Below are 26,897 nucleotides of genomic sequence, written 5' to 3'. Positions count from 1 at the left end.
GAAAACTTATGAAGGATGTGTTTTGGATTTTAAATCATTTTATCAAAATGCACTTGCTTATCTCCAAAGCCACTTTGATATTGATGAATCAAATCCATTAAAAAAAACTGGAACCATTATCACTCACATGTGAGTTGACGTTTACAGATCTTTGTGATGCTGCTTCTGTTTTAGGATTCGATTCAGATGAAGGATTTTCAATCGATGAACTATTTGAAGAATATAGAATTTTAAAGAAAATGTTGACGCGCATCGATCAAAATCAAAGGGTAGCTTAAAATGGGTACAAATATTTAAGACAAAAGATCATACGATAAATATGTTACTCGCTTTGAGCATACCGCTTTCAGCATACCGCTCTCAAATCCATATATGGAACGGGTTTCTTCTTTAATGATCATGAAATGAACAAATATCCGTAATCGCTGTTTTGTGGACTTAATAAAAGCAGAGTTACAAATTTCTCTGAATATTTCATGTTCGTAGTTTATTAGTATCTTCGAAAATGACGCCACATTGTTGAAAGAGATTACTAGTAACAAAAAATATTCATGGAAAAATAATAAGTAAATATGTTTATGTAATAATAGTAATAATAAAATAACACATAAGTATAAACGCGTTTTTATTTATTTTCCTGCACTCGATGGTCCATATTTTGCTGAATGTCTAATTTCGCTGAGGAAATATATTGAAATGGTGAAGGTAGAGCGGTGTAATTGGTTACTGCATAAAAATGTCCATTGTTGTAGCTGTTTACTTCAGAAGTCGAAGTATTCGCGTTCAAAGGGGAGGCGGCTACTTTTAACTGCGCCGTACTGATATTTTTGAGGAACTAAACATTCTTAACACTTCACGGTAATCAGGCAACTGTATTATCTTGGAATGAAAAGGTGAAGGCGTTCATAAAGAAATTAGAGCTGTGGCAAAACCGAATGGAGAGTGGCATACTAGATATGTTCCCTACTATAGTGCCACTGTTAGAGGACACAGACAATCTGATACTTCCAATGGCGATTAAAGTGTGCTTTCTTCATCATCCTGCAGCATTAAAAGTTCACTTCGAGAAATATTTCAGCAACGATTTTGATAAATTTAATTGGATTAAAAATCCATTCATAAATGCTCCTGGACCGTCGTTTCTAAATATAGAAGAGCAAGAACAAGTTATTGAACTCACTTGTGATTCTTCACTGAAGAGTAACTTTAATGAAGTGTCTTCGTTGGAGTTTTGGATACATATTAGCAATGACTTCCCAACACTAAGCCAAAATGTAATGAAGATCCTGATTCCTTTTGTAACAAAATACTTGTGCGAGACAAGCAGCTTTGTCAGCTATAAAGTCGAACTACCGTTCAAAGCCAAATGTAAACAAAGAACTTCTAGTGGCTCTTTCTGCTAGTCCTCCACGTCTTGAGAAACTTTGTTCTCATAACCAGGCTCATCCATCACACTGAAATTTTTAATTTAAATTTTTATTGCTCTTGTAATTCTTATTTGCTGAATTGTTAATAATATTCATTTCATAGTTTTTGAGTAAATGAAAATGAGATAAAGATAAAAAATTTGTTCTGCATATTTATTATAATAAGTCATGCTATTTTTTTGGTTTCTGCTGCGTAAAATCCTTTTAAATTGAGTTTGGTAAACCTAATAAGGAAAAAATATAAAATACGACTATTTTTGTTAACAACAATAGGCTGGGGGAGTGGCATGATACTATTTTTCCTAGTGATGGGGGCCCCGAGGAAAAGTTAGAGAACCACTGAGTTAGAAAAACTACTTTTCACCCGACTCCAGTGTCCAACATCACTACCTTCTCTGGTTTCTGGCCCTGAGGAACAATGGGCTGCCATTCCTCCACAGACATTCAGACAACCAGCAGAATCCAAGCCATCATAAAGGCAAAGGGTGGACACAGTCCTTATTAATGTGCAATAAATATGCTGTGGTTCTTTGGATCACATAGTGTGTATAATAAGATTGGTGTTCATAAGAAAAGGTACAAAACAGCATTGTGGATATACCTGAAGGTTTTATTCGAAAGTAATCACTAGAGGTCTGAGCACAACTATCCCACTGTTTCACGAGCTGAAGCATTCCCTGCCCCAGAATTCCTGCATTTGCGTCAGGAGCCAGTCCTCCATTGTGTCTTTAGGTTCATCGTCTGAGTTGAAATAAATCCCTTTGAGATGTTTTTTAGCTAACCAAACACATGGAAGTCACAGGATGACATGTTCAGGCTGTAGAGCAGATGCCCCTGCTACTCCTACTTGAACTTGGCCATTGTACTTCATGTGACCATGGAAAAATGTGGATTAATGTTATCAGGGAACAGAATCACTCCCTCCATTAGCAGCCCAGGCTGTTTGCTCTTGATGGAATTGTGAAGGCTACTGAGTGTCTCACAATACATGTCACTGTTAATGGTTTTCCCATGCTTAAGGAATTCAATGAGTATCAGACAGTGAAAACGAACATCATCACTTTGCCTGCTGAGGGCACAGGATTGAATTTTTTCGGAGGAGGTGACAACACATGCTTCCACTGCATGCTGTCTCCCTTCTCTCTGGCTTGAACTGATAACACGAGCACTCATTACTGGTGATCATCTGCTCCAGGAAAGAGGGGTCTTCATCATAAATAAATGTCGTGTGACTAGGGCCTCCTTTCAGTTAGACCGTTCGCCGGGTGCAAGTCTTTCAATTTGACGCCACTACGGTGACTTGCGCATTGATGGGGATGAAATGATGATGATTAGGACAACACAATACCCAGCCCCTCAGCGGAGAAAATCTCCGACCCAGTCGGGAATTGAACCCGGGCCCTTAGGATTGACATTCTGTCATGCTGACCACTCAGCTACCGGGGTCAGATGTCTTCATGATACCAGAACAGGTGTTGCAGTGCTGTCCCCATATGCAGTTCCTTTTGCAGTTCACTGTGTTTCTTTGGAACCCACTGTTCACCCACCTACCGGTAACCCAATCTGTCATGCACAATCGTCTACAGTCTACACTGTTCCAAGACAGGCCACCACCATCAGAGCCAACATTCGCATTGTGACATGCACACCACTTCTCACTAGGTCGTTCACCTTATCAATGAGTTCAACTGTGAGTACTGCATTTGTCTGGTCTGGTCCCAGGTCATCACTCAAACACTCCTGGCCTTCACAAAAATGGACACTCCACTTTCTTACTGGACACACTAGCTCACACTAGCTCACTGGTACACAGTTACCATCCAGTGATGAATATCACTTTGGTTTGACACCTTCCACAATCAAGAATTCGATAACACCTTGCTGCTCTTCAATCGTCAAATTTTGTCATGTGGACACAGCAATGTCCTCACATACACTGCCACATCAAACAGACTGAATGCACAGCTACCTGACTCTCTCCTGCTTCGTGTCCCTGCACATTTGCACAACTGTGTTAGACTCTACATTTGCATCCCTAGATGTCTCATTATGTTATCCCAGAGGAGCATATGTCATATCAACCTGTCTGATTTAGTTGTACCTTTTCATTTCAACACTCCTCAGAAAGGAGGCATCAGTCCCCCCCCTCCAGCTTTTTTTCCAAAGTAGCCATTTTCTTTTTAATTTACTCGGTTAAGTTTTACTATCATAAGTTTGAACAGCTTTAACAGCATTTGATAGTGTGCTGCTAATATAGATACATATCAACTTTCTATGATTTCCTTGTGTTTTGTTAATGTATGCCATGACTCTCCTTAATGGAACCAACAGGATACAGTTAATCAAGGAATGAATGTAATAATATCTAGGTCTGATAACATATGGGGGTTTGAAATGGAAAGATCGCAAAGACTCAGTTGTAGGAGAAGCACCTGGCAGGATTTGGTTCATTGGAAGAACACCTAGAAATTGCAATCAGAGTACAAAATAAACTATTTACAAAAAACTTGGGCATCTCATCTTATAATATTGATGATGTGTGTCAGACCCATACCAGGTAGTTCTAAAGGGATATTGGATATATGCAGAACAGTCACAGGTTTACTTGGCTCATGGGATTGCACAAAAAATATTCTGAAAAATGTGCCTTGAAATATGCTTGAAGACAGATGCCAGTTATCCTAAGAAAGCCTATTGGGGATATCAACCTCAACAACCAGTATGGGAATCTCTTTGGTGAAGCAGATAGCCAGGTCGTTGACCACCATTGAAGAGTCAGTGCATAGTAGATGATGCTATTGTATGGACATGTTAAAGGTAGCTCATGCTAGTAAAGTTTTATATCACATAATGTACCATGTACTACTGGTGGTATTCTGCCAACCCATAATTCAATACTTCTTACATTGGTAACACCAAAAATGACATGAACAAGCAACATTCTGATCTAGACATGCTACCATTGTGCCACGAGGTCTGGTGACTCTCTTGAGTAATCTGGACAATTCTGCTATTGGTACAGTACTGCAATGATTACTATGTGGTGAACCTCTCGCCCTGCCAGCAGACTTTGCACAACCTTCAACTGATCGCATTCAGGTTGCCCTCCCATCACTGGTTTGTCAGGTACACCTGCATATTCACACAGTTTGCGTCCCACTGTCAACGTCTTTCTCCCAAGGATCTGGAGCACTGAAATTACATCGTATTGTGGGATGATTCCATATATGCCACCTTGCAGCCTCCATACTCAGGCCTGCTCAAAGTCATCAGCCGAGGGCCACAAAGCTTCATCATGCTACCATATGGTACACTGAAGACCACTCCCATCACCTGCTTGAAACAAGAATGGAAACTACATGATGACCACACCATGTCCCAGGTAGCTGATCAGGCTTTGGTGGGGGGTTCCTGGATGACTCATTCGAGCCCTCTCCACTCCATTCCATTACGGATTCCTCCCATGATGAAGCAATGTCTTTTGCACAAACTGCACCTGTCACACCCTAGGAATTGTGATATGGTTGCCTTCATCATCTTCCTGCAAACTTGGCTCAGTACCAACTATGTGGCATTTGGGTGACACCCACATTTCATCGAGAAGTGGTCTGGTCGCATCCCGCGTTCCCTCCAATCACAACGAGGCTGGTCACGTGCATCTGTGTGCACTCACTGCCATCATCTACATCTCACCGAGAAATGGTCAGGCCACATCACAGATTTGCACAAGCCATGAACAGTGCAATATCTCTTTATATTCTACTAATTATCCCTGCACAATTCTATGAGTGAATTACGTTTCCTACTTGACCATCTACATACTCGCAGAATCGATGCGCAAAGTAGTAGAGTACTATTACTATTCCATGAGCACATAATTACTCTTTGTAATATTCTCTCTGGTGTGTTGAGGGAACTTCTAGGATCTTCACCATGCCGAATAGCCGCACGGAATATTTTTATTTTTGCTATCGAGATTATTGGAAGAAAGAGATTGAAAATATATTGTATGCTACTCAAGAAAATATGTACTGAGCATTTACATCAAAGATGTGTAAGGAATTTCATTATATATGTATTCTCTAATTGGAAATTTGCATGGAGGTGTCATTTTGTTGGTAATCAAAAGGAAATTCCAATGAATTGGAAACAAACCTGCAATTATTAGATCCAAGAGCTCCATTATTTCATCAGATAATTAAACACTATCAAAGCAAACTTTCCACTTGATCTGAGGTTTCTCGACTGACTACGCAATGCAAGAAAAACAAGACATTTTATTTACACAGGATTGCAGATCGCTTCGAATCATCGAGACTACGGACAAGGAGACTCATCGTCCGATTCTGATTAAACAAGTAAAGCTTAATTATAACTTTCTTGAGCAACTGTGATATGGCTGCTTATGAATGAGATCATTAATAAAATACTAATAACTAACTTTCCTCCTCACCAGCAACCAGTATAAACACAATATTAATTAAAATTATAACAGCTGGTCATGTGCACCTGCGCACGTTGGCACGGTCTCTTATGACCCACCACAGTACTCCATACTCCTGCCTGGGGCTATGTGGGTATATCAACCTCAACCATTATGGAAACTTCTCTGATGAGGCAGCCAGGGAGGTCTTTGATAAACAGTGAGGAGGCAGTGCATAATACAGGATCCTATTATACAGGTGCGTTAGAGGTAGCTCATGCCAATAAAGTGTTATACCACATAACCTAGCATGTATTATTGGTAACATCCAACCGATCTGAAGTTTGATATTTCCTACACCTATTAACAAAGACTCAAGAACCAGTATGAACTGAAGAATATAGGAACATATTACAGCCCCCAACACTCAGTTTCTTAAGAATGTCAAGTACATGATTAAACTAATTACAGTGTGCACAGGGGGCATGTAAGCCATAGTTCTTTCCAGGCTCCATACACAGATGGAACCGGAAGAAAATAGAAACCCTTATATCTAATACAATGGACAGTATCCTCTGCCACGCACTGCAGTGTGATTTGCAGAGTAGATGTAGAAACTGTAGATATAGATAAAATATACACAGCACCACAACAATATCTATACATTTCATCTGAGAGTTGAAACGTTACTTATAATTCTGCAGAGTTCAGTAATCCATATCATTAAAGGCAACAGCACTTCTTTTTGTCCAGTTGTGCCACAAATTTATTTTTCCTTAATTCAATTCAGTATCTCTTCATTAGTTATTCAGCCTAATCTATCCATCTAATCTTCAGCATTTTCCTGTAGTACCACATTTCAAAAACTTCTATTTTCTTCTTGTATGGCTTTTTACCATCTATCTTTCACTTCTAAACAAACACCTTCAGAAAATAATCCCTTAACACTTAATTTATATTTGATCTCTAGTGCTACATTAACAAAGTTCCCTTTTTTTTAAGAAAGCGCGTTTCTTGCTACAGTAGCAGAGATCAGTATAAAGGCATGGGTATTTGTAAGAAAATTAACATTGTCAGCTGGGACAGTTGTGCAATAGTAGAAGATGCACAACAGTAACAAATGCAGTCACCTGTTATTGCATTTGATGTCAGTAGTACAGCGTATAGCAAGACATCAACGATTCAGGTGGTAGAGGGCGGAGTCGGTATAAATGCAGTCAGCTCTGTGTGATGTTACTGTGTGTGTATGTGCCTTTACTGCAGATAGGAAATGGACACCATTAGTGACATTTAATGAAAAAGCAAAAATTGGTGTGTACAAGGAAATGGGACACACTAATCACTGAATTGATGAGAAGTTGAACCTTTCAATAACAGTGATTGATAATTTTGTTATATTGGGTGCACGATATGGACAGAATGGAAACATGGGCAAAGCAGAAAATTATCTGAGGCTTCAAAATGGTTACTTTTGCACAAATCAACATTACTCTTCTCAGCTTGTTGCTGATTTACAGTTGCCAGTAACATATACGACAAATTTTATCACATGAAAAACATCTTGTGTTCAAGAAGCAACAGCAGATATCTGCCCTGTCAACAAACATAAACAGGCTAGATAGAAGTTTGCTGAAAAACATATGTCATGGATGGCAGAATGGGATAAAATGATCTTCAGTGATAAGAAGAAGTTAAATTCAGAAGGGTTGCATCGATTTCAATATTATTGTCGATCTGAGAACACACCAGCAGATAAGAAACATAAATTTTGTGATGATAGTGTTATGAATTTGGCAGACTTCTGCACTAAGGGGTAATCCTGCATTGCTTTGCTCAACACTAGAATGAACTATAACATGTGCACTGAGATGCTGGAGACAGAACTGATCAGAATGTGTGAGGACCTAGGAGACAAAAGTCTAATGTTTCAACAAGATAATACATATATGTATGTTTCTGCTGCAACCAAACACCGGTTTGAAGACAAAGGTTTGTAGCCAGGACATTAACCCACGGAAAACATTTGGGTAATACTTGCAAGGCATGTTCACTGCAATGGAAGGCAATTTGAGACCATGTATGAGCTGAAAAGTGCAGTACAACACGAGTGGGTGACAATTTGACTGCAAAAACTACCAACCCAACAATATCAACACCGAAGAGAATTCTTGAGGTAATTAGAAAGATTGGATGTTGGACAAAGTACTAACAATGCAATAATGCAACAGGACAGTGAGTGCCTTTGTATCAGTTTCGATCCAGAAAATGCAAATGCCTTATTTTGTTACTCAAACTATGAAAGAATCTACATAATTCCGTCATGACTGTTATGCCTTATATGTATATATTACTTTCATAATAAATTCGATACACCTATGCTTCAGTCATTGCACTATTACTTTCACAGGAACCCTGCCTTTGTTCTGATTTACACAATTCTATCGCAGTCTATATCCTCTCTACTTTGGGCATCATCATATTTTCCCCCTACCCAAACAGCAAAACTCATCGGCTGCTTTTAGTGTCTTATTTCAAAAACTAATTTCTTCAGCATTGCCTAATTTAATTTGATTACATTCTATTACCCTTGTTTTACTTTCTTAATGTTTGTTCATCTTATAACCTCTATTCAAGGTACTATCCATTTCATTCAACTGCTCATCCAAGTCTCTTCTCCCTGACCTTTAATTCTGTTTCCAGTTTTCGTCTTGGTTTCCTTCTCAGCTTGCTCATTGTATCAATAGAATAACATCAGAAAGAGGTTTCAGCCCTTTTCAACTACTGGTTCTCCTTCATGCCATTTGGCTCTCATAACTGTAGTCTGGTCTCTGTACAATTGTGAAAGATCTTTCAGTCCCTGTGTATTATCCTGCTCTCTTCAGAATCAACTTTGATTCCATAAGGAACTGCTGGGCGTAGCAACTGTGGTTTAGTATAAGGAAGGATAAGCACATAGCAATCAGTCGCAATCCCAATGATTTCTTATTATTCTTGCGTATCCAGACTTCAGTTGTAAATAGCCATCTTCAGTGCATTTGAATGAGTTATAATCCAACCAATTTGCAGGAGTGAATGTCACCATATGACAACCTATAGACCAGCAAAGTCATATGGTGACATGTACTGCTGTGAATTTGTTGCATCATAACTCACTCAAATGCACTGAAGATGGCTATTTATTGCTGAAATCTAGATATGAAATAATAATAATAATAATAATAATAATAATAATAATAAACAATAGGATTGCAATTGGTTGCTATGTTCCTGTCCTTCCTAATCTCTTCAGAATGTCAGAGGGTGCATTCTACTCAAAATTGTCAAAAGCTTCTCTAAATCTACAAATGTTATGAATATGGATTTGCCTTCCTTCAGTCTACAAAAAGTTGTATGATTACTATTGCCACACATGTTGCTATCTTTCTCCAGAACACAAACTTATCTTCCCCAAAGTCATCTGCTACCAGTCTTCTGTAAATAATTTGTGTTAGTATGTAAACTGATGGCCTCAATTGACTAAAAAGTAGCATTACTAACATAGTTGTTTAGCAAGTTCTAATAAGGTGCTCATCGTCGTATACCAATGCTATCACAAAGTAGTGAGTAATTTGCTAATAACTAATGTTATTTATACCATAAATCACAGACAAAATTAGAGAAAACTGTGTGTTAAATGTGATAATGCACATATAATATGTATGAGAATGTAACATCATACAAATAAAATATGAAAATTTAGTCCTAAATATACAGTGTGAGTACCTTGAGCATCAATATAGTGGTGTGTGATGCAAATGATGGTCCACAGGCTCTATCAGAAATGAATGGAATTATTCTTGCAAAATTCGGCAAGGGGCTGGGGAGACTACTAGCAGCAACAAACCATCCAGATTTTCTCTGTTGGATTCAAGTTAAGAAGTGGAGATAGACGCTCAATTCATGCAATTACATATGTTACTGTTTAAGATACAAGGGCTGTTTAAAAAGTATACAACTTTTATTTAGGAACTAAAACTTTATTGACATATGACTGTCTGACACTATATAGGGTTAGTTTTCGTTGTTTGATAGGGTTGGTTAATTGTGAATATAATTTTTTTGATTTGGTTGTCTTGTTAATGTATACCTTCACTCATTACACAACCTTGACATTTCTCCTTGTTGGTATTATCTATGGAACACGATGAACAAATGAATTCCTCATCAAGCTGCAAGTGTGATTGAGTGACAGTTTCTTTATGTTGGCAATATTGATTTTCACCATACTGAACTGTTAGACAGTATCAGTGTTTATTAAAACCATCTCAGATCTGTAAATAAGCAGAAAAAGAAATCGCCTTAGAAAAATTCTGTACAAAGTAATATACAGTTTAAAAAATGTTACTCCATGAGTAAAATGAACATACATCACAATCGAATTTACAGCATTTTATGTATAGCAACTTCCTGGTTTTAAAGTAACCCACCATGCAAACTGTAAATGTAGATTGAACAGTACCTAACCATCATCCAGAAACATTCATTCATTTTAAGAAGCAACCTGACTAAGGCACTTTTAACAAGATAATAATAAGTTGTTGTCCCTTCCTCTACGAATAGATGATGAAAGCAGCTAGCCACTAACTTTGTGTAATGTCTTGTCTGTATAGACGTGTATCTGTTGCCTTTAAGATCCCTTCACCTTCACACATAAATCTATACAGTAAAGTAAGGGCCTCCCATTTGTTGGCTGCCTTGCTGTAAGAGATCTTTACATTTATTATTACTGTTAAACACTGTATTCAGTCGGGAGAATCAATCGTGTGGATAATTTGTTCCTTTTACGAAAGATTGCGAATTCCAGATGTGTACGAAGCCTTTTTGGATGATTTAACACAGACTCAGTGATTGCAGGCTCTCTTCGACACAGCTGAAACTTCCCCACTAATTACAGGGCCAACGTGATCATCAAATGGTTCAGAAAAAACTCATTCATTCATTCACTCCGGAACAAAAAGTCACAAACCTTATTTATGAAGGAAATTGTGTATTAAATCCATCTCCGTTACATGTCCAGATCTCCGGTGATTCCACATCTTAATTATTTTCCGTTTACACTCTCTTTCTATTCAAACAAACCGCTAGTGGCACAAAAGTTAATTCGCTCGATTTAGCGAGAAGAAAATCAGAATATGTAATTCTCAGAAATACGTCAATCCCTCAATCCCTACTCCAGAAACTGTCCTAGTTTCCACTCTAACAACCATGGAGAATGCATATATGCATCTCTGTTATTTCAAAGAATAAACGCGCTAGAAAATACTTTGGCGTCATCTAGCTGTCGCCGCATATGTTACGAGAAAATCAGATCAGATACTTTTCCAAAGTGAATGAATGTGGATGGTTTGATTGACAATGATTAATTGGTGCGTGGTATAGGGTATTTTCTGTGGGGACATTACACACTGATGTCAAAAGCATCATGAAGAGTCAGTCAGGTCATAATCCTGCAGAAATAAACAACTAATTTAACAAGGAAATATACTGTACATGAATCCAAATAATCTTGGAATAGGATAAGGAGACACAATTATAAGACTGGGAACCCATCCTATATGATAAAATGAGAACATGCCACATGGCAATATAGAGTCTTTTAAACCTCATTAAGGAAAAAAAGTGGCAGGATGTTTATGTTGTTGTTGTTGTGGTCTTCAGTCCTGAGACTGGTTTGATGCAGCTCTCCATGCTACTCTATCCTGTGCAAGCTTCTTCATCTCCCAGTACCTACTGCAACCTACATCCTTCTGAATCTGCTTAGTGTATTGATCTCTTGGTCTCCCTCTATGATTTTTACCCTCCACGCTGCCCTCCAATGCTAAATTTGTGATCCCTTGATGCCTCAAAACATGTCCTACCAACCGATCCCTTCTTCTAGTCAAGTTGTGCCACAAACTTCTCTTCTCCCCAATCCTATTCAATACCTCCTCATTAGATACGTGATCTACCCACCTTATCTTCAGCATTCTTCTGTAGCACCACATTTCGAAAGCTTCTATTCTCTTCTTGTCCAAACTGGTTATCATCCATGTTTCACTTTCATACATGGCTACACTCCATACAAATACTTTCAGAAACGACTTCCTGACACTTAAATCTATACTCGATGTTAACAAATTTCTCTTCTTCAGAAACGATTTCCTTGCCATTGCCAGTCTACATTTTATATCCTCTCTACTTCGACCATCATCAGTTATTTTACTCCCTAAATAGCAAAACTCCTTTACTACTTTAAGTGTCTCATTTCCTAATCTAATCCCCTCAGCATCACCCGATTTAATTTGACTACATTCAATTATCCTCGTTTTGCTTTTGTTGATGTTCATCTTATATCCTCCTTTCAAGACACTGTCCATTCCGTTCAACTGCTCTTCCAAGGATGTTTATAGTGCTGATAACATAGGTGACAAATATAATGCTTTCCTTAACACAGTTCTCATGCTCTTTGAGATTTGCTTTCCTTTAGAACACTCTAAGCAGGGTACTAGCAGTAAAAGGCAGCCTGGATAGCTGACTAGTGGGATAAGATTATTATCTAGAACGAAGTGGGAATTATATTAAAATGTTGGAAGTGACCACAATTAAGTTACAGTAGGCCATTACAAACAGTACTGTAAAGTGCTTAAAAATATTATTAGGAAGATAAAGAGCATATGAAACGCAAAAAATACCTAATTCACAGGATAAAATTAAAACCATATGGTCAGTTGTGAAGGAAGTATCTGGTCAGCAGTATTAGGTCGACGATATAAATCATTTTCTGAGCACTGTTAAAGTGCGCGTCATTTATGACGGCGGCCGATTTTAGGTTCATTCTGCGCATCTGACATCACAAAACACAGTCAGCCAATGAACAGAGAACGACGTTGCCAGAGTTCGACTGCAGTGCAGAGCATGGACAAGTGTCTTCAGTTTTAGAAACGTTCAGTCATAAATAAAGTAATAGAACAAAAGCAATGTCTTGATAGCAGACTTTCTTTTATAGAAAGTTTGGAAAAAGCATTCTTTAGACCAATTGCTTCATATTCTATTAATTAATTAAACCAAACAAGCAATAAGCCTCCTAATTCAGGCGATAGCAAGGAAAGGTGTTTGTATCATTCTCACTAACCGCTTTTTCGCAATAAAGAACAGTGGTAATTGTTTATTTCCTGTTGTACTTCGACGAAACGTGAGTAATTCATAATCATACCAACAGTGTTTGTCGGTATTTTGCGTGATATTTAAAGTCCTCCAGGAGGTATATTGAATGACGAGCTGCGTTAGTGTAATCATTAAAGTGTATGGCTGCTAATTGAAAGGATCTGAGTTCAAACCTAGATCAGCACTTCATATTTTCTTTATTTAAAAACAATATAGAAGTGTCTTACTTCATGAATTTCATTTGTTTGAATGTAATTTTTTGAAATTTCTAGTGGCAACTAAAATCAACCATACGGAAAGTACACTCTATGGACTTTTACCCCTGCAAACTCTTCAAAATTTCGTGCAATGGTTTACTACATCTAGTGCTGCACAATAACTGCGTTGAACATCGAAACAAAATTAAGTCATTTATGGGGGGACGGTATCAGTCAAGATGATGTGTAAAAATCAAATTTTTGGGTCAAATAGTTTTTGTGAAATCGAATGATAAAGTGTGTCAAAGCAGTGGAAACACCATGTGTCTGCACAGGCGAGCAGTGCAATGATGACAAAATCACGCACATCGTGGAATGCGGGGAGCACGTCTCTGTAGCAGCAAAGGGTTAATCTGGCCGTGGTGGCTCTACTTCATAACCTGCGCGCTCCCCCTCTAAACGTAAGTTTGCGAACTAGATTATGGTGCTGCTTCTCTTGGCGCGTACAACTGGCAACGCAGCAATCTCCCGCGTCTGGGCGGGCATGCGCGAACCTCCAAGATAAAAGAATTGAACAATAGTGAATTAAATAAAAACGCAGTTTCTAGAGGGGATCATATAATTCTTTTGAAAGATGCTTTTCCAAGACTGATGTCTGAAATACTCTTGTGTGACACTGACAAGGGTGAGATTGAGTCAATAATTAAGTCACTTAAGACTAAAGATTCTCAAGGACATGATGGAGTGAAGTACTGTGCTGCTCAGTGACTCAGTGAGGAGTGAACCACATTGAGGTAGGCCCTCAACATCTGCAAATGAGGTTGTTATTGATCACGTAAGGATCCTGGTGATGCAAATCACTAGCAGAGGACTTTCAGATAAGGTTAAAATTAGTATTGGATCCATTCACTCCATTTTAATGGAATATTTGGACCTCAGGAGTATCTCAGCAAAATGGTGCCAAAGTTGGTAAAAACTGAGCAGAAGCAACTCAATTTGAAGATTGTACAGGACATGCTGGATACTGTGAACAGTTATCTCAACATTCTTAACACAGTGATCACTGGCTACAACCCAGAAAGAAAGTTGCATTCATTGCGGTGGAATCATTCGTCATTTCCGAGACCCAAAAAATGAGGCAGATCTGCAGCAACATGAAAATCATGCTGACTCTTCTTTGACTCCAATGGCATGGTCCATAACAAATATGCCCCAGAAGGTACTAATGAAAATGAGGATTACTACCAAGTGGTTCTAATCATCTTCATGAAACTGTGAGATGCAGGCAGCCTGATTTGGACTTGTCGGCTCCGGGCAGTTCACCATGATAACTTGGAGACAGGACTGAGATTTTTTGGGCCACTGCTGCAGTTAAGACAACTTAATCAATTCAAAGAGCTATTTATTTCTAACAAGTCTCCACCATCAGGTGGTATCTTGGAATAAACTATTGGAAGCTGTAACCCATAACATTTATTTCTCATCAGGAATAAAAGGTCACTCGATAAATATTAATAACAAGAAAATGTTCAAATGCGAGTGAAATCTTATGGGACTTAACTGCTAAGGTCATCAGTCCCTAAGCTTACACACTACTTAATGTAAATTATCCTAAGGACAAACACACACACCCATGCCCGAGGGAGGACTCGAACCTCCGCCGAGGCCAGCCGCACAGTCCATGACTGCAGTGCCTTAGACTGCTTGGCTAATCCCACGCGGCCATTAATAACATTTGGCCTAATTTCTAAATAATGAAATCAAAAGCAAAATGATGATTCACCTGATGACAGCTAATCGAATAAACACATGTCAAATGATTGGAGTCGCACCACACCTATGTCTTGTTAATAATAATAATATTATGATTTATTTACAGTGAAACACAATTTTGCTTTAAAGGAAGAGAACTTGTGTATGAGTACCTGAAGCATCTCCATAATACTTCCACATTGTTCAAACCTACTGGTAACAAACTTACTGGTAACAAATTTAGTGGCCCACTTCTGAATTGCAGCTACATTTTCCTGGTGGGCATCCCAAACACTAGAATAGTACTCAACAATAGTTTGCAGTCAAGTCCTATATGCTGTCTCCTTTACAGATAAGCCACACTTTTCTAAAATTCTCCCAATAAACCTAAGTCAACCATTCACCTTCCCTACTACAATCCTTAAATTCTCATTCCATTTCATATCAAATTGTACCATTTTGCCTAGGTATCTAATCAGTGTTACTGTGACAAGCAGCAAATGTTGTATTTGAACATCATTGTGTTATTTTTCCTATTCATCTGCATTAACTTACATTTTTCCACATTTAGAGCTAGCCATGCCAACTAGAAATTTTATATAAGCCACCTTATATCCTCCTACAATCACTCAACCAACACCTTCTCGTACACCACAGCATCATCAGGAAATAGCCACAGATTGCTTCTCACCCTGTCTACTGATCATTTGGGTATATAGATGATAGTAGTAGTCCTGTCACACTTCCCTGTGGCACTCCCGGTGATACCTTTGTCTTTGATGAACACTAGCCACTGAGGAATACATACTGGATCATATTACTTAAGAAGCCCACTTTTAATCTTGCTGTAGTAAGTTATTTTTTAGTTGCTGAAATTACTACAGCTAGACAATACAGTGCCATCAAAAAAACAGTATTCATTCAAATATGTGCATTTAATATGTTTCTTCATTGTTTTCTCCCTTTAATTACCTGAAAAGTTCATTTAGGGCTGAAGAGAACACTTCTGATGGAACTGAACCTTCCTGCTGGATTCCTCTTTTGATACTGAATGTCTCACTATCCAGATGAAGTCTAATGATGCTTACAGCTGGGTATTCCTTAGTTATTAACACAGTTTGAGCCAAGGCCTTTCTTTTCAAGGGTATTTGGTATAGATTTTGTGGACCCCATGTTAAAATTATTTCAAAATCTATGAATCTCAGAGAAAGCGGAAATTTATGCTCAGTGTTAAATTCTATAATTCTGTTAATGACTTGAACCTTCTGTGGTATACAGTCAGTATAAGAAACTTCTAAAGGAACAGAGACTAGAGCATAAAGTCTGTAAATAGACAGTGAGATGGTACACAAAACATGTTTACATGGTTATTACAAATGATTGAAGCGATTTCACGGCTCTACAATAACTTTATTATTTGAGATATTTTCACAATGCTTTGCACACACATACAAAAACTCAAAAAGTTTTTTTTAGGCATTCACAAATGTTCGATATGTGCCCCTTTAGTGATTCGGCAGACATCAAGCTGATAATCAAGTTCCTCCCACACTCGGTGCAGCATGTCCCCATCAATGAGTTCGAAAGCATCGTTGATGCGAGCTCGCAGTTCTGGCACGTTTCTTGGTAGAGGGGGTTTAAACACTGAATCTTTCACATAACCCCACAGAAAGAAATCGCATGGGGTTAAGTCGGGAGAGCGTGGAGGCCATGACATGAATTGCTGATCATGATCTCCACCATGACCGATCCATCGGTTTTCCAATCTCCTGTTTAAGAAATGCCAAACATCATGATGGAAGTGTGGTGGAGCACCATCCTGTTGAAAGATGAAGTCATTGCTGTCGGTCTCCAGTTACGGCATGAGCCAATTTTCCAGCATGTCCAGATACACGTGTCCTGTAACCGTTTTTTTTCGCAGCAGAAAAAGGGGCCGTAAACTTTAAACTGTGGGATTGCACAAAACACGTTAACTTTTGGTGAATTGCGAATTTGCTGCACGAATGTGTGAGGATTCTCTACCGCCCAGATTCGCACATTGTGTCTGTTCACTTCACCATTAAGAAAAAATGTTGCTTCATCACTGAAAACAAGTTTCGCACTGAACGCATCGTCTTCCATGAGCTGTTGCAACCGCACCGAAACTTCAAAGCATTTGACTTTGTCATCGGGTGTCAGGGCTTGTAGCAATTGTAAACGGTAAGGCTTCTGCTTTAGCCTTTTCCGTAAGATTTTCCAAACCGTCGGCTGTGGTACGTTTAGCTCCCTGCTTGCTTTATTCGTCGACTTCCGCGGGCTACGCGTGAAACTTGCCCGCACGCGTTCAACCGTTTCTTCGCTCACTGCAGGCCGACCCGTTGATTTCCCCTTACAGAGGCATCCAGAAGCTTTAAACTGCGCATACCATCGCCGAATGGAGTTAGCAGTTGGTGGATCTTTGTTGAACTTCGTCCTGAAGTGTCGTTGCACTGTTATGACTGACTGATGTGAGTGCATTTCAAGCACGACATATGGTTTCTCTGCTTCTGTCGCCATTTTGTCTCACTGCGCTCTCGAGCACTCTGGTGGCAGAAACCTGAAGTGCGGCTTCAGCCAAACAAAACTTTATGAGTTTTTCTACGTATCTGTAGTGTGTCGTGACCATATGTCAATGAATGGAGTGACAGTGAATTTATGAAATCGCTTCAATCATTTGTAATAGCCCTGTAGTTGTCAAGAGGGCAATGCAGAAGCCTTCAATGCCTGCCAGAGCAGAATATTGTTGAAAAATGTTTCACAGAACTCAAATAAATTCTGGTTATATGTAAAGGCTGTTAGCACCAAAGTCAGAATCTAGTCACACAGGGGCAAGACAGGAACTAAAATTGAGAGTAGCAATATAAAAGTAGAAATGCTTAACTCTGTTTTCAAATGTTCCTTCACAAATTAAAACATGGGAGTATTGTCCCAATTTTATTTATGAACCAATGAAAAGATTAATTAAAGAGATATTAGTGTCAGTGGCACTGAGAAACAGCAAAAACAGTTGAAACTGAACAGAGCTCCAGGTGTTTATGGAATCCCTTTTAGATTCTACTAGTGGCAGAGTTAATTATAATCTTTCATAGAGCCCTGAAGCAAAGAAGTGTGCCCAGTATGTGGTAGGAAGCAAAAATCACATGAATGCACACGAAGGGTGGCAGAATTGATCTACAAAACTAACATTCAGTACTGTTGACACCCAGTTATTGTAGAATTGTAGAACATATTCTGTGTGGAAATATAATGAGGTATCTCCAAGAGTATGCCATCCAGCATGTATTCAAAAAAAAAAGTGACCATACGAAATTCACCTGCACTTTTCTCACAAGGAATACTGAAAGCCACGGATCAAAGCAGCTAGGTCAACGTAGTATGTCTTGGTTTCCAAAAAGCATTTGATTCAATACCACACACGTTTAGTGTAAAAAGTATGACCATATGGGTTGCAAACAAAATTTATAACTGGATTAAGGATTTTTTGGCTAGGAAAATGTAACAAGTTATCTGAGATGGAGTGTCATCGGCAGATGTAGAAGTAACTTTGGGTATGTCCCAGTGAGCCGTGTTAGGACCCTTGCTGTTAGACAATTCAATTCAAGCTGTTGAATGCTCATTCTCCATCTGTATATAAAAATGTGCGTATGGATATCCTGTGAAATGTGTAATTATATTTTAGTTTATGATAATAGTAGCTGTTACCCGCAGCTGCACTTGCATATCAGTAGTTTTGTTATGATGAGTGGAAGTGAGTAAGTAAGCTACTGTACATGCAATAACATTAGCTGCCCTCATGGCATGCACCGTCACACCTCCACCATAACTGCCCCGATACACGACACAGTGTAGAGGCAGTTTTGCTCCTGAGCAGCGATTTGGGTAGGAACATACATCTATTCATCGTGCTGTTGCAGTAGGTATACCTTATACAATCCATACATTATACAACAAAATTATCTGCCAGGTTAGCCGAGGGCACTAATGTGCTTCTTCCTGGGCTCGGATAGGCGCACTGGCCCCAGATTGAATCCACCAGCTGATTAACGACGAGGGCTGGTGTGCCGGCGAGCCTGGATGTGGTTTTCAGGTGGTTTTCCACATCCCACTAGGTGAATACCAGGCTGTTCCCCACGTCCCACCACAGTTCCAGGTCTTCCAGACATTTGAAAATGTTCACACTCTCTCATGGCTTACACTGGATGCAAACAGCTGGGATACACCAATTCTGTCCCAGGGGGGTGCGGGGTGGTGACAGGAAGGGCGTCCTGCCACCGCTGACACTACCATTGCCAAACCCATTATAACACAGCCAACCCCATGTTGCAGTGGTGGGACAAAGGCCCAAACAAAATGATGATGGCATTATACAAAAACGTAGGTTATGTTTACTGACCCAAAAAAGCATGTTCATTCTCTACTTCACACTCTTAGGGGGCCTTTCTTTTTACTTTCTAAAGTAACCCATTGCCTTCCTCAGGATTCAAGCTATCTCCATACGAAATTTCATCAAAATATGTTCAGTGGTTTAGCTGTAAAAACGTAACAGGCGGAGCTACTTTTGCATTATAATATTAGTATGGATAAGGAACAAAATTAGTTGGAATGTCATTATGTTGTATCATGTAGTATTTTTGTTTGACTGTATGCAAAAAAATGGATTATCTGGTTCAGAAAAATTAGGGTACCAGCAATAAAAGTGTAATAGCAAATCTGGGAAATAAATAAGCTTACGGGGGTCAAATGATGAAAGTGTTTTTGAATGAGGCAAAACTTTAACTATCAATAATTAATTACTTAGCAAGTTTTCAAAATAAATAAACTAGTTACTGAAAAGCAGAAAATGAGGCCTATCCACTGATTTAGGTCTATTGTGAATAAACTGTTATTAGTTCACATCATTCTGATGATTACCTGATAATGGAAAAATTTCAATTACTGATTTATCCTAATGGAAAATGTTCTATGGAAATCTAACAATTCCACTGGAATCAACAGATAGTAAACTACAGTTTACTGTGAATTAATCAGAACATGGAAAGTAATGCATGAACACTAAACTGATAATTTTGTGTAAGCATGGTATGTGCATTATGTGTATACATGGAGTCAGTTGACAGACAAGAAATAAAATGTTATTTAAGGAGTAGAAATGTGGCTTATTGAATGAATCCACATTTTTGAACGACTATAATATCAAAGAAATCAAACAATGGAAAATCCAGGATGGAATGTGTGTGTGTGTGTGTGTGTGTGTGTGTGTGTGTGTGTGTGTGTGTGTGTGTTGACGAAGGCCTTAATGGCCAAAAGCTTTACTTGTGAGAGTCTTTTTGTTGTGCGTATCTGCGACTCAGAATCTCCGCTATATGGTGAGTAGCAACTTTCCTTCTCATAGTATTATAGTATCAATGAATCACAAACGAAACTGGTCAACTCACACAAATACCTAGCTGTAGCATTTTGTAGCGAGATGAAATGAATTTTCTTCATCCCTCTAATAACTTCATACACCTCATCTAGCTTAATACTTAAATGTAATTAGCTTCATTATTAACTACTTATGTTTGTGATTTATCCTTTGAACTATAAACATTTACAGAAGCATTGCATAGTAGTAAAATTTTCTCTCTGTAATTAGTTACTGTGCCATCTTCCAGCTTAGTTTCTGTTTTTCTACATACTTTTAATTGTTTCCGGTTGTTACTCTTACAATATTTTCACCGTATGTTCTCACATTCTCCCTATGACATTTCTGAACAGATCTGTTTATTTTGTCACATTGTATCATATTCCTATTGTTGTTTGCCATGAAATCTCACTTTCCTACTTAATAGTTCTCTTCTTCCAGGAGAGATTTTCTTCCCTTCTGTTCTTTTCAAACATCAAAAGATGAAAACAAGATACCTATATACCAGGTAAACAAAAACTCATCCGACAAACTCTCTAAGGTTGTTTGGGGATACCTTCTGAGTATTTTGGTATAACGGATGGAGCTTTCTATATGCCGAGCAGTGTAGAACAGGGGTTAGCACAATGGACTCGCATTCAGGAGGACAGTCTTTGAAACCAGATTATGGCCATCCACGTTTAAGTTTTACATGATTTCCATAAATCATTTAAGACAAATGAAAGGATGGTTCCTTTGAAAGAGCACAGCTGCTTTCCTTCTCCATCCTTATCCAATGACTTCATTGTCAAGCGCCTCCTCCAAATCGATGCTGATTTGTGGACAGAAAGTCTTCAGTCTCAAAGAAACTTATTGTACTTGAACTCAGAACAAGCTCAAGAATTCTGCACCAAACCGATGTTAAGCGCATCAGTCTATAATTTTGCAGTGCCTTTCTTTTTCACTTCTCATAGAAAGCAGTCATTTGCTCATTTTTCTAGCCACTTGGGACTTTTCACAGGGGGACAGCTGTGTGATAGACACAAGCTAAGTAAGATGCCAATGCCGAAGCATTCTTTCTGTAAAAGCAAACTGGGATCCCATCTGAACCTGGCAACTTATGTTTTCATCTTTTTCACCTCTCAGTAGTTTTGCAGAGTATGGATGTATATGTACGTGACAGACAGCCTTTGTAGTGGCATATATTATTAGCAATATTAACAAGTGCAGCTTGTCACTAGCCCACCTGGTCCATTTCGACACACTCTTTTAGCCAGTTCAACATTCACTGAGCCAGGCAGACAATCACAGTCTACAGCCTGGAAGACCATAATTTTGGTCACCACTGAAGAATGTCAAGTATGGTGAATGCTGGTGATTGTTCTAGTTCTGTGGGAAAAGTATTGGTAGCAGAGGTGGTCCCCCTGCAGGCAGCTGTAACATGACTTACCTTGAGTTGCTTGTCACGAACATTGTTAACAGCTCACATTGACAAGTCTTATGACTACATACTAAACTTCCAAGAAATCCTCATCCCAAATGTGTGGCTCAATCCAAGTATATCCTCTGACTCTGTTCTTCTCTTAGGTAATCTGATTTTAAAGATTGATCATGTAACTCATTGTGGGGGTAGCATAGGTGCATTTGTTTGCTGTAAATTAAAACTGAAGATCAGATGCTAATGGCAAAAGAGAAGCAGAGTTCTTGTTTCTCAAAATAAGTAGATCGTATCAGAAAATTTTCTTTAGAATAGACTATATAAAGCACTAAAAGTTTGCAAGATATTACCCTTCCAATGAGCATTGTCCATGCTCATGTCACAGTATGAATATGTTACTGTTGTGGAAGAGACAAATGTAGATCTGCAGCTAAGATCTCACTCCACAGAGAGTTGAAGGAGATTGTTTCATTCCAACAGTATGGGTATTATATTTATGGATCCAGTGTCATACACCCTACAGAAACAATGCCAGTCAGACTTCAGATCCAGGCCTTTCTGCCTGCGATATGATAATCTTAATATACTTCATGTGACTGCCAGAAGATAATTTGCAGTTATAATGTACAGAAACTTAAAGCAGAGCAATCATGACACCCTATGAAAGGACTGTTTAGATACTCTGGAAGAGGGTACAAGCAATAAACTAACATTAGACAATGAAGTCCAGGAATTCAGTCACAGATTTATTGCAGTTTGTGAAAAACGTGCTCCTCAACATACAGTCAAAGTAAAGCTGCATATCTGACTAGGAAATTCAACCAAACAACAAATAAACAGGACACTGTACATAGAAGATGAAAGCAAAATACAACAAATGTACTTTATGTGGCACGAAAACTGTGTTAACAGTGTTAAGCAAAATCTTTGCAACACCACAATCAGCCATGCCCAGTCTTTTGTAATGTAATATAACAGCCTTAGATTCATATAGGGGCAGATGATATACTGTCTTTAGCAAATTACTCAATATATAGTATCTTTTATTATATTATCTTACATTTATTACTGTCTTTATTACTTTCACATTTATTATTCATTATCTAATACTACTTGGAATAAGTGAATGTCCTGTAAATAACAAAGCTAGTAACACTGCTTCATTTGCAACTTTATGATAACTTGGGATTTCATGTTCACACATTTCAAATTTGTTGAAACAATAATTTCTAATCCAGATAGATAATAATTCACTCACACAATACAGTTTGTGTGCAAGATATGCAAAATTACAGAAGTTGTAGAACAACAATGCTTAATGCCATGACCAATTATTCAAGACGTAAATAGTTCAATAGATAATAATCTTTAACATGGTTTACAAAAGTTGGTTGCATCACATAATATATAGTAGCTTTAACATTGAAACCTCTGTAAATGTTAGTAATCAGAGACATTAAGATACATAACAGGAATTTGCATATTTTAAAAGCAACTGTACAAAATCAATACTTTATGAAATTTTGTATAGAAAAGAAATTGTACAAGAAAACAAATTGTGTCAAGTATTTTCTTCATTACTGTAATGTTTTTGTGTGTACGTAATTTTTATTAAAATACTACAAAAGTTTTAACCCTTATGATGAATCCATCATTATGAATTATTACTTTTCTATACATGGACCAGTGTTAGGCCAAAGCAGGAAGTAGTTGTGATTAGCAGTTGGTGTAAGAAAATTAACAAGATATAAATGTTAATTTTTTTTTTTCACAGGCTACAGTGTGCAGCTTATAAAATCTTGCACCATTATGGAAAAAACTGTGCTTATGAAAGGTAAAATTTGACATTTTAAAAAATCTTTGAAGATGAATAAAATGACTTTTCTTCAGATGTAGTCAGTTCTCAATTTATGATAAATTATATATTAGTTACAAGATAGACCCTTAGGAACAGATGCATAAAACATATTTACACAACAGCATGGAAGAAAATCATGTGGATCTCTTCTGAGATTAGAAGTAAAGATGGAGTGAGCATAATTATGATTACCAATGATGTTGGTAACACAATAGCATTTCTTACAGATATTTTCAGTCTCTCTCTCCTAAGTAAAAGCAAAGCTTGATTAAACCAAAACCCAAGTACAGTAACAAGAAATCACCAAAACCATATATACCAATCAGCATGTACCTGCAGCCTTGGAGTACATGTATAGCTGCAATCTCAAAACTTACAACATTCATGCTCAATATTAATCAGGTTTCCAGAAAACCATAGCACAGCAATGCATTAATCAAAGTGACTAGAAACATACAAAACACCACAGATGAGCATGACGTGGCCACTTTACACAGCCTGATTTTGGCCAGGTTTCTGATAAGTGTTAATTTCAGTATATTACTTACTGGTCTGACGCAGCTCTGAATTTCTCAAACAGTGTAATTACCATCATTTGATATCTACCTTAAAAACAGATGTAAATGAATTGTCTATGGGTTGGAGGAATCGCCATTGAAACTATCTCACTAGAGTGCACTAGGGGTCAGCTCTTGGCTCACTGCTTTTCTTGTTGTTGTTGTTGGTATTGTCTTCAGCCCAAAGACTGGTCTGATGCAGCTCTACATGCTAGCCTATCCTGTGCTAACTTCTGTATCTTTAAATAACTATTGCACGCTGCATCCATTAGAATGTGCTAGTGTATTCTTACCTTGGTCTTGCTACATAAGTTATACCACCCTGTCCCTTCCCACCTTTGTTAAAGTAATGATTCCCTGATGCCTCAGCATGTGTCATGTCTTGACTGATTCTCTCAGGAAAAATTTCATTTTTCCCCAATTTCATTCAGTACCACTTCTTAGTTATTCAACCTACTCAAATAATCTTCAGCATTCTTCTGTAGCATCATGTTTCAAAAGCTTCTTTCATTCTCTTCTTACCTACACTCTTCACTGTCTACTTTTTACTTTCGTACAAGGTTACACTTCTGACAAATGCCTTCAAAAAAGCCTCCAAAACACTTAAACTTTTAATCAGTGTTCGATGTCTCTCCTTTTTCAGACTTGCTTTCCTTGCTATTACCAGCATCAGTTTTATATCCACACTACTTTTTCTATTATCAGTTATGTCATAGCCGAAACAGCAAGACTCATCTACTGCTTTTAGTATCTCATTTCTTAGTCTAATTCCTTCAACAATGATTAATTTCATTTGATAACATTCCATTATCCTTTTTTTACTCTCTTTGATAGTGACCTCACTACTTCGATTTTCATCTGGCAATTATCACTTCTTTCACCTCTTCCAATAATACAAGGTTACAAGATGACAAAATTTCTAGTTGTTGTGATGAATGGCATCAGCATCAGTTTTCTGCTACATTAGCAGGTCCTTTGCCACTCCATTTTCCCCAATCCATTGCTTTCTTCTTAATGATGCTGTATGTTGTACTGTCCATCACGTCATCCAGTAAATGAAATGAGCGTATGGCATCTTGGCTGGGAGGCCCCATCCGGGGAAGTTCGGTCACCAAGTGCAAGTCTTATTTCAGTCAATGCCACATTAGGCGACTTGCACGCCGGTGATGAGGATGAAATGATAATGAGGACAACACAACATCCAGTCCCTGTGTGGAGAAAATCTCCAATCCGGCCAGGAAACGAACCCTGGTCCGCTTGCATGGGAGGCGAGCATGTTACCACCCAGCTAAGGAGGCGAACACATCATCCAGTATCTGAAATCTCTTTCTTCCTCGCTTCCTTTTCCCTTCTACATAACCTTCTAAAACTGTTTTTATCAGTCCATCATTCTTTCTTAATATATGTTCAATCCAATTTCTTTTTCTTCTTTTTATTACATCTAGCAACTGTCTTTTCTCTCCCACTCTTCTCAGCACCTCTTCGTTTTTTACTCTGTGCTTCCAACTTATTCTTTCCATCCTCTCCCACATCCACATCTCAAAAGCCTCCAGCCTTTCTCTGTCTTTCTTCTTCAAAGTCCATGTTTCAGTGCCATACAGAAGAACTTCTTCTTCTTTCTTGGCTCTACAGCTCACGATGAGCCTTGGCCTCTTCTACAATTTCCTTCCATTTCTCTTGGTCCTTTGCCAATACTCTCCAGTTTCTATAGCCCATCGCCCTAAGATCTTCAGTTACTCCATCTTCCCATCTAGCTCTTGGCTGATCACGTCCTTTCTGCCCTACTGGCTTTCCTTGTAATATTCTTTTTGGTACTTCTGTATCATTCATGTGAGCCACATGTCCCATGCACCTCAGTCTGGATGTTTTCACTATCCTTCTGATGGGTTGGTCTTTGTACACGATACACAACTCAAGGTTGTATCTCCTCCTCCATCTTCTTCTTTCACACATTGGGCTGATAACTTGTCTGAGTACCTTTTTTTCAAATGCATCCAGTATTTCAATATCTTTAGTTGTTAATGTCCAGGTTTCAGAGGCATATGCAAGCACTGGTCATATAAGTGATTTAAAGATAGTTAATTTAGTGGTATGAGTCAGGAGCCTCGAGGATAGCAGTCTTGTTGGGGCAAAATAGACTAGTATTAATCTCTGCTTAATGTCATAGGAGGTATCATTTAGTTGGGTAACTGTCGAGCCCAGGTACTTGAAATGTTCAACTTTCTCAAACATATAATTGTCCATTGTTATTGCATTTGGCATATTTTCTCTATGTGCTTTTCCAGCTGCCATATATATATATATATATATATATATATATATATATATATATATATTTTTGTTCATTAATAACTAACCCCATGTTCCTACTAGCCTGTTCGAGAGTCATAAATGCCTCTTCCATTGCTTTTTGGGTTCTTGCTACTATATCTATGTCATACGTGTAGGCCAGAATCTGCACTGATTTATAGAAGATCGTTCCCCTATTCAGAAGGTTTGCATTTCTCATCACCCTCTCCAGGGTGCCATTAAAGAGAAGAAATGCCAATGCATCCCCTTATCACACTCTGTTTTTAATACTCAATGTATTGTACTTCATTCCTCCTATTCTTATACTACCTCGTGTTTCGCTCATTGTCACTCTCACCAGTCTTACCAATTT

General features: G+C 38.3%; 1 protein-coding gene across 2 annotated transcripts in view; it reads right to left on the bottom strand.

Moving 5' to 3' along the window:
- Positions 1–9,884: 9,884 nt before the first annotated feature.
- The window catches only part of LOC126215103 (oocyte zinc finger protein XlCOF6-like), a 147,959-nt gene continuing 130,946 nt past the window's right edge, over positions 9,885–26,897 (bottom strand). For both annotated transcript variants that reach the window (XM_049941754.1, XM_049941753.1), the window contains one exon: positions 9,885–10,160. In XM_049941754.1, the coding sequence (XP_049797711.1) occupies positions 10,124–10,160 (37 nt within the window). In that variant the 3' untranslated portion in view covers positions 9,885–10,123. The remainder of the gene's footprint in view (positions 10,161–26,897) is intronic.

The sequence above is a fragment of the Schistocerca nitens genome, chromosome 12, assembly GCF_023898315.1.
Source record: "Schistocerca nitens isolate TAMUIC-IGC-003100 chromosome 12, iqSchNite1.1, whole genome shotgun sequence".
Lineage (NCBI taxonomy): Eukaryota > Metazoa > Arthropoda > Insecta > Orthoptera > Acrididae > Schistocerca > Schistocerca nitens.
Note: the sequence above shows the minus strand (reverse complement) of the source record. Positions and strands in the feature narration are given on the sequence as shown.